Source organism: Argopecten irradians, chromosome 14 (genome assembly GCF_041381155.1).
Source record: "Argopecten irradians isolate NY chromosome 14, Ai_NY, whole genome shotgun sequence".
Taxonomy (NCBI): Eukaryota; Metazoa; Mollusca; class Bivalvia; order Pectinida; family Pectinidae; genus Argopecten; species Argopecten irradians.
Genome location: NC_091147.1, coordinates 1,967,791 through 1,977,772, shown reverse-complemented (window position 1 = coordinate 1,977,772; position 9,982 = coordinate 1,967,791). Strand labels below are relative to the sequence as shown.

Below are 9,982 nucleotides of genomic sequence, written 5' to 3'. Positions count from 1 at the left end.
TAAGGCGGATTCCCACAAAAAAGACGGGAGTTATTTACATGGTATAAGATGGATTCCCACAATAAAGGCGGGAGTTATTTACACGGTATAAGGCGGATTCCCAGAAAAAGGCGGGAGTTATTAACACGGTATAAGGCGGATTTCCACTTATAAGGCGGGAGTTATTTACACGGTATAAGGCGGATTCCCACAATAAAGGCGGGAGTTATTTACACGGTATAAGATGGATTCCCACAATAAAGGCGGGAGTTATTTACACGGTATAAGACGGATTCCCACAATAAAGGCGGGAGTTATTTACACGGTATAAGGCGGATTCCCACAATAAAGGCGGGAGTTATTTACACGGTATAAGGCGGATTCCCACAATAAAGGCGGGAGTTATTTACACGGTATAAGATGGATTCCCACAATAAAGGCGGGAGTTATTTACACGGTATAAGGAGGATTCCCAGAAAAAGGCGGGAGTTATTAACACGGTATAAGGCGGATTCCCACAATAAAGGCGGGAGTTACTTACACGGTATAAGGCGGATTCCCACAATAAAGGCGGGAGTTATTTACACGGTATAAGATGGATTCCGACAATAAAGGCGGGAGTTATTTACACGATATAAGGCGGATTTCCACTTATAAGGCGGGAGTTATGTACACGGTATAAGGCGGATTCCCACAATAAAGGCGGGAGTTACATACACGGTATAAGGCGGATTCCCACAATAAAGGCGGGAGTTATTTACACGGTATAAGATGGATTCCGACAATTAAGGCGGGAGTTATTTACTTGGTATAAGGCGGATTTCAACTTATAAGGCGGGAGTTATGTACACGGTATAAGGCGGATTCCCACAATAAAAGCGGGAGTTTAAGGGGATTCCCACAATAAAGGCGGGAGTTATTTAAACGGTATCAGATGGATTCCCACAACAAAGGCGGGAGTTATTTACACGGTATAAGATGGATTCCCACTTAAAAGGCGGGAGTTATTTAAACGGTATAAGGCGGATTCCCACAATGAAGGCGGAAGTTATTTACACGGTATAAGATGGATCCCCACAATAAAGGCGGAAGTTATTTACACGGTATAAGATGGATCCCCACAATAAAGGCGGGAGGTATATACACGGTATAAGGCGGATTCCCAAAATAAAGTCGGGAGTTATTTACACGGTATAAGATGGATTCCCACAATAAAGGCGGGAGTTGTTTACACGGTATAAGATGGATTCCCACAATAAAGGCGGTAGTTATTTACACGGTATAAGGCGGATTCCCACAATAAAGGCGGGAGTTATTTACACGGTATAAGATGGATTCCCACAATAAAGGCGGGAGTTATTTACACGGTATACGGCGGATTCCCACAATAAAGGCAGGAGTTATTTACACGGTATACGGCGGATTCCCACAATAAAGGCGGGAGTTATTTACACGGTATAAGGCGGATTCCCACAATAAAGGCGGGAGTTATTTACACGGTATAAGATGGATTCCCACAATAAAGGCGGGAGTTATTTACACGGTATAAGGCGGATTCCCACAATAAAGGCAGAAGTTATTTACACAGTATAATGCGGATTACAGTATTCATATGGCTCAGATAGACTACAATTTACATAACTTAACACGAACACACGTGGTTTTTGCTTGTTTTATTTCAAGACGGTAAAAAAGTCGTACATAGCACATCCAAATGCTGTGCATCATTTTTTTAAAATCCTGTAAATGACGTTTTCCTCAACCATATATTGATATATTATTTTAAAGTGGATGAACATTACCGCATCTGCCATTCTTCTCTACATACGACAGCACACAATGCCTCGGATGACCCCAAAACACAAATGTTCCTACTTTCACTTTTGAGTAACATTCATTAATACGCCGATTCCGGGATACAAGGAACTCTTCTAGGTAGGAGGTAGAAAACGCTGATTTGGTCATGTGACCGCGAAAAATTTAGGGCACAATTTTTCGTCATGGCGGTGACATTTATATACAGAGAATACCAATGTCAGAGCAAAGGTCATAGTCGGTAATACTTGCTCGATAACGGAACTAAGATAAACTGTTATGTTTTGTGTTTCTTATTTGTTATTTATTTTTGAAAAAAAAAAATTATCAAGGTAAGTTATGAAATATTTGTGAGTGTGACGTCAGATACCTTTGATTTCCAACTGCTTCATTATCATTTCCTTATGAAGTGTCTAAATTCAATTTTTATGCATATTTCGATTATATTTAATACATAATGTTTTGATAATCAATGTTAATGTCATAATGTGTAATCTTCCAGTCGTGTACAACTATTATACATGCCGCCAATTTATTTCAGATGTGCCCTAAATAAAGTCACGTGGTGATCACATGACTAAACTGACTGAATGTTGTATTCCGGAAAAGGCGTATTAATTGACCACCGCATTTCTGCATTACAATTATATGTTAAAGCATCAAATCATGGGGGAAAAGTTGTTATTATTGGTGTAGATGTCATTACGGATGGTTAATTCCTGCAAGGGGAAGTCGGTGGCGTTGAAGAAACATCCGCCGTCGTGGATGACAGGACGAAGTAGATCAGGTGGAACACAAACATAGGAGCTGGCGGCCTCGACCTTCCTCAGTTCCTCGGTAGTATGACCCTCCATGACCCTGTTGAGGGAGGTGACGTAGGAGCTATCCGGTGTACAAGCGCCATCTACATCAGTGTTCCAGCATGAGTAGATAACCGCGTAGCCTTCATAGTCGGTACTGATCACCCAGATCGGGAAGCTGTTGCCTTGGAACAAGAAGTCAGTTTTTGCCGGCAATGAGATGTTCACTGGTTTGTTGATGCCTTGTGCGTAGAAACATCTGTTACCCATTACGGAGCCACCTGGAAGCACAGAAAATGACAACAATAATGTAATGTTTCAATTCACAAACGTCTTATAGTTATGTAAGAAGATGAGTACACACGATGCTGTATAGAAGTATATTATACCCTTGTGAATATAACTTTGATTTATACTATACTCGTATCGGGTAAAGGCTATTAGATAAAAAACCAGGGAGAGTATGATATAGAAATGTTAAACAATAGTCTTAATTACAGCCTTATTTACTAAAAACTAAAGAATAGAAAATTATAAAGTACAAAAAAAACAAAAAAAAAACAAAAAAACAAAAAACAAGCAAATAAAACTAACAAAAAATCCAAAAAGCATGATTAGCAATAACAAATACAGAATGTCCAGCTTATTACAATTTTGGAGACAGAATTACAATTATGTACATACAAAGTTAAGACATCGATTTAGCCATTTAGATTTTGACTTATTTCGTGTAAACCTCACCAACAGTCTAAATTGTATCTATGGTCATAAGTGTGAGAGGGCCTATCATTTTTTCTACCAATGTAGTAAGTATGTGAATAATAGAATTATTTCATTCGAAACTTGAATGTTTATGTCTTAAAAGTTTTACTACATGTATGTGGGAACGAGCCATATGCTGATCATATAAACCTAAGTATTTATAGTCCACGTGCATCAATTTCTAAATTCCAGTAAAAGCTTTTGATTAAAAAAATTCTTGTTGTATTAATGTTATCAGTATTGTCTAAGACTATTGTCTCCTGTTTCGTCATTGCTTGTTAGGAGAAGTCTTATATAAGTTGTAATGACCTTTGCCTGATCCTTTTGTCATTTGTATTGACAATAACGTATGTTTGAACTAAAAAGAACAAAAATAAATAAATGAATAAATACTACACGATAGAATATATTGTGTATATGTGATTAAATGAACTTAAGGATGAATATCACTTTCTATTACAATGTCCATTTTATGTTGATTTACATCAAACGTATATTGAGAAATACTATTACAGAAGACCAAGTGTTTTTAGATTAGTTTAGTTGTTAAGTGTTAACATTGAAAAATACAAAATACTGGCTAATTTATTCATTTTGGTTTTGAGAAAAGGTCAGAGCCAGGTGAGATATTTGGCTGGAAATTTAATATCTTTGGTATGAATCACTCTGCATCTCTTTTGTAATATAAATTGTGTATTTGACATGTTGTTATTTGCACTTATGGACCGTAAGGTCAACGGCATAGAATTAATTGAATTGAATTGAATTGGCGTCGTAGGGGTCACGATTGATTGCACTATACATATACGATACGCTGCGCATGTAGTGTAGTGAAGTGTAGTGTTGTGAAGCGTAATGTAGTGTAGTGTAGCGTAGCGTAGTGTAGTGTAGTGTAGTGTAGCGAAGTGGTGTGGTGTAGTGTAGTTTAATGTAGCGTAGTGTAGTGTAGTGTTGTGTAGCGTAGTGTAGTGTAGTGTAGTGTTGTGTGTAGTGTAGTGTAGCGTAGCGTAGCGTAGTGTAGTGTAGTGTAGCGTAGCGTAGTAGTGTAGTGTAGTGTAGTGTGTAGTGTAGCGTAGTGTAGTGTAGCGTAGTGTAGTGTAGTAGTAGTAGTGTAGTGTAGTGTTGTGTAGCGTAGTGTAGTGTAGTGCAGTGTAGTGTAGTGTAGTGTTGTGTAGCGTAGCGAAGTGTAGTGTAGTGTAGTGTAGTGTAGTGTAGTGTAGTGTAGTGTAGTGTAGTGTAGTGTAGTGTAGTGTAGTGTAGTGTAGTGTAGTGTAGTGTAGCGTAGTGTAGTGTAGTGTAGTGTTGTGTAGCGTAGTGTAGTGTAGTGCAGTGTAGTGTATTGTAGTGTAGTGTTGTGTAGCGTAGTGTAGTGTAGTGTTGTGTAGCGTAGTGTAGTGTAGTGTAGTGTAGTGTAGTGTAGTGTAGTGTAGTGTAGTGTAGTGTAGTGTAGTGTAGTGTAGTGTAGTGTAGTGTAGTGTAGCGTAGCGTAGTGTAGTGTAGTGTTGTGTAGCGTAGTTTAGTGTAGTGTAGCGTAGTGCAATCGACCGTGGATCTCATGATCAGACGATGGATATGAACCCATATCGATTATAGGTCAGTCATACAGGTAGAATACGTGTGCTGTCCCGTCTGTGATGTGATTTATTACTGATAAATGACATATCACAATGTAGACACACAATCTGTACTCTTTACGGTTAGCAAAGTTACAGCTTTGTTTAGTTTGAGTAATGGCATGACAGGCGTTGTGTTTTCGTTCTGTGCTGTTATCTGTGAGGGGAACACGACAGTCTGTACACATAAATTAAACAAATCGCTTACATAGTGAAAGACAGTCCAATATTACAATAAACTGCAATGTTCCAGAAAGCTATTAGCATTAAGTTTTACCTATATGGCAGTAATGAATAGCTTCAGTTTTCTTTAAAATGGTCATTTTTATTGCCTCCCATTGTTTACTTTCATCTCATAATTTGATACTTACCATGTTTTGCAACATTTTCCCTTTAAACGTTCACGAGCTTAGCGAACAAATGCTACATTTTAAATAGTGATGGTAATGAATTTATGGTTTAAGAACAATCAAATTCTGCATTAAATAGTAAAGTTATCACGTCAATCATGTAAAGAAAGGATTCATTACGACATATAGTTTGAAATAAATCAGGAAATATAACATGAAGATAAAAAACTATGTCAAAACGCCCTTTTCCGGACATTTCTCTGAAATGTAATATAATATTAACATATCTTACTATGATATATACAGATAGATAGATATTCTTTTTTTCCTCATCTTTATGAGATTACAACAGCAAGAAACATAAGAAAAAATGCAGTGTAGAGTCAATTCAAGTGAAATACTTGAACGTTAATATTTACATGTTCAAGCAACGTTGCTACGTTATGTCTGGTTTACTGATTGTTCATATTCTAGTTGTTTCTTAGATTCATCAGTCATTTATAAATGTTCATCATTTTTTGCATACATTTGTGGTATCAATTTTGAGATATATTTCATCATTTCTGTCCAGTTTTCGTCTGACAAATCGATATCTTGTAATCGTCTGTTAAGGATAAATTTTGTTTGGTCAGTTTCACTCATGTTCGTAAATGTAACAAAATGTTACAAAATGTAACATGTAACAGTGATTTCCAGGCTTAGATCACTCTCAGCAAACAGAATATGGCATTCTATCAGAAAATGTACTACTATATCAGTTACCGTTTTACCAAAAAATATCTTACTATAATATAAACATATCTTACTATGATATAAGCATATCTTACTATGATATAAACATATCTTACTATGATATAAGCATATCTTACTATGATATAAACATATCTTACTATGATATAAGCATATCTTACTATGATATAAACATATCTTACTATGATATAAGCATATCTTACTATGATATAAACATATCTTACTATGATATAAGCATATCTTACTATGATATAAGCATATCTTACTATGATATAAACATATCTTACTATGATATAAGCATATCTTACTATGATATAAGCATGTCTTACTATGATATAAGCATATCTTACTATGATATAAACATATCTTACTATGATATAAGCATAAACATATCTTACTATGATATAAGCATATCTTACTATGATATAAACATATCTTACTATGATATAAGCATATCTTACTATGATATAAGCATATCTTACTATGATATAAGCATATCTTACTATGATATAAGCATATCTTACTATGATATAAGCATATCTTACTATGATATAAGCATATCTTACTATGATATAAGCATATCTTACTATGATATAAGCATATCTTACTATGATATAAGCATATCTTACTATGATATAAGCATATCTTACTATGATATAAACATATCTTACTATGATATAAGCATATCTTACTATGATATAAACATATCTTACTATGATATAAACATATCTTACTATGATATAAGCATATCTTACTATGATATAAGCATATCTTACTATGATATAAGCATATCTTACTATGATATAAACATATCTTACTATGATATAAGCATTATCTTACTATGATATAAGCATATCTTACTATGATATAAGCATATCTTACTATGATATAAACATATCTTACTATGATATAAGCATATCTTACTATGATATAAACATATCTTACTATGATATAAGCATATCTTACTATGATATAAACATATCTTACTATGATATAAGCATATCTTACTATGATATAAGCATATCTTACTATGATATAAGCATATCTTACTATGATATAAGCATATCTTACTATGATATAAGCATATCTTACTATGATATAACATATCTTACTATGATATAAGCATATCTTACTATGATATAAACATATCTTACTATGATATAAGCATATCTTACTATGATATAAGCATATCTTACTATGATATAAGCATATCTTACTATGATATAAACATATCTTACTATGATATAAGCATATCTTACTATGATATAAGCATATCTTACTATGATATAAACATATCTTACTATGATATAAGCATATCTTACTATGATATAAACATATCTTACTATGATATAAGCATATCTTACTATGATATAAGCATATCTTACTATGATATAAGCATATCTTACTATGATATAAGCATATCTTACTATGATATAAGCATATCTTACTATGATATAAGCATATCTTACTATGATATAAGCATATCTTACTATGATATAAGCATATCTTACTATGATATAAGCATATCTTACTATGATATAAGCATATCTTACTATGATATAAGCATATATTACTATGATATAAGCATATCTTACTATTAATATAAGCATATTTACTATGATTAAGCTATATTACTATGATATAAGCATATCTTACTATGATATAAGCATATCTTACTATGATATAAACATATCTTACTCCTGTACATCATCATAATACGTCTGTAATATACAGAGTATACATATGTACATAACATATTTTATCTAAAGTTATTGTACAAACTACATTTTTGTAGTATGATAATTTCGTACGAGGAGTATAACTCACCAATTATATGTGATCGATTATATCACCATATGATTATTTTTGCGTTTATTATATTTTTGTGTTGTATATAGTGAACTGTCCTGGTAATTATCATTATGTCACGTGTTTATGTCAACATACACGTATGTGCCATTATTGAAGTGCGTGATTCTGAACGCGAGCGAATTTTCTTTTCTGTCTATATTGTTTAGAATGTGCGCGCATTTTGTCTTATTTCTATTGCTCTTCATATTTGGAGGAACTAAAGAAATATTGATACACATGTCTTACTCCTGTGTATAAATGCGCATCGTCACGTGTCTATATGTCTAGGATACATAATCTCCGATTTGACGTCTGATGCCATTTTATCGGGTTTTTACGGTCATTTTATATCCATTCTTATTTACAACGTCTTTTCGACATGCATGACGTCGACATGTGCGTACAATTAATGATTTACCTCTCATGCACGTCAAAAATAAGACAGGAAAAAGGTCAACCTATTTTTTGTAATCCTGAGTAAGGACGACAGTTATGTATCGCCTCAGTGTAACAGACATTTGTCTGAGTTGGCAATGTTGGAAATGACATTTTCTGATTGATTAGAAATAAAAAAAGATGAAAATAAAAAATAACAAGATGAACATCAAAATATTTAAATTGTATGGTAATCATTTATATTTGCAAAATATTCTATTGCATACGTGACCAGATGTGCTACAGTCTGGCTAGCTAACGTAAAGAGATTTATACCTTATTTCCAGACGACAAAAACCTGGAAGGCTATTCTCAAACATAATGATACCTAGTGAAAACAGGAGTGTTCTTGTCAAAACTACAAATAAAACCAGGATATATCGGGTCCCTCTTTGACAATATGTGTATTTTGTGTTTCTGTGTGATTTAAAAAAATAGATAATTGTTTCCATAATTTACATTTAACTTTTTTTAATTTTTACAATTTATACAATTAAAAATAAACTTGTATTTGACCCTATTTTGAGCATAACGCTTTCGTTAATACAATCGTAACGTTTGGTAAATGAATGGCAACTTGTGGTGATCATGTCTAGCTACATCTGGCACATTACCTACGCACGTGAAACGTCTACATCAGGTGGTAATTATATTATAATTTCAAGGGTAAAGGGCCATTACTATACGTAAAAAATGAGTGTTTATTCACGATTTGCGTGTGGGGTCATTTAAAAAAGTGTCGATGTTTCATGGTTTTCTTGGCAGACTCCTGAATAAGAGTTATCTGTTTTTTCACAGTGATGTAGTTATAATTACAGTCATCACACTTACTTGACAGTGTCTTCATGGTGACGTTACTATTCTGTATTATCTCGAAGTGGTAATGTAGATTTCTTATCGGTCTCGTGTTCGCCCATGGGGTCTGTCTCGGCATGCCGGCGTTGAATCCAGAAAACATCCCCCAGCCTCCTCCCCCTCCACCCGTTCCGGATCCCATGTTCCCGGAGACAGGGTTGAATTCCCGATTGGCCGATATCCCGTACCAGTGACCAGAAAACCGTGTTATATTTAGATTCTGCTGCACTCTGAATCTGTCAATATTGCAGTCTTGGTATTGCTGCCCCGAACTAGAGGAGAAGGTCAAACACAAACACGCCAACATTACTAACTTCAAATCCATGTCGGTGACTGGTTAAGCTCCTTGGATTGGTTGGAGAGTTGTACCACCTTGTCTAACACTCACTTTTTCAGGAGAACGTCTTGGATACTTCTCTAAGAATGCCTGTGTAATTGAATACTTCTACAACAGTGACTGCGTACTACCCAATATATAGTTGAGCGCATGACTACGTAATTACCAATGTTCGTGTGATTACTGGACAGTTGACGGATTCTCTTAGGATTGACAGGAGTGACCACAGGGCATGTAGTGACGGTCAGTGTTTCTGAAGTGATTGTATGGACAGTTCAGACAATGCAGATATGCAATCCATGGCTAGGTGCCGACTACTGATATCGCCTGCTATCATTACCTCAAGAATCTCAATAACTATCACACATGATCCGACTTTCAATGCATCAATTCAATTTAATTCATTTTTTTATTACTTTCGGCCTTTTGGCCTAT

General features: G+C 34.6%; 1 protein-coding gene across 1 annotated transcript; it reads right to left on the bottom strand.

Annotated features, from left to right (window-relative positions):
• Positions 1-1,637: 1,637 nt before the first annotated feature.
• LOC138307926 (retinol-binding protein 4-like) lies at positions 1,638-9,757 on the bottom strand. Its single transcript, XM_069248850.1, has 2 exons — positions 9,187-9,757; positions 1,638-2,875 (listed from the first exon to the last, which is right to left on the bottom strand). Exons 1-2 carry the CDS (start codon positions 9,533-9,535, stop codon positions 2,454-2,456), a joined length of 771 nt encoding a protein of 256 aa, XP_069104951.1. The 5' UTR covers positions 9,536-9,757; the 3' UTR covers positions 1,638-2,453.
• Positions 9,758-9,982: the final 225 nt, after the last annotated feature.

What these genes read in the sequence shown, in the direction of transcription:
- LOC138307926 (XM_069248850.1), bottom strand. Translation starts at nt 9,535, where the DNA reads ATGGATTTGAAGTTAGTAATGTTGGCGTGTTTGTGTTTGACCTTCTCC. An exon ending in CACCATGAAGACACTGTCAA is followed by an intron (nt 2,876 to 9,186) that starts GTAAGTGTGATG and finishes CTGTGCTTCCAG; the next exon opens with GTGGCTCCGTAATGGGTAAC.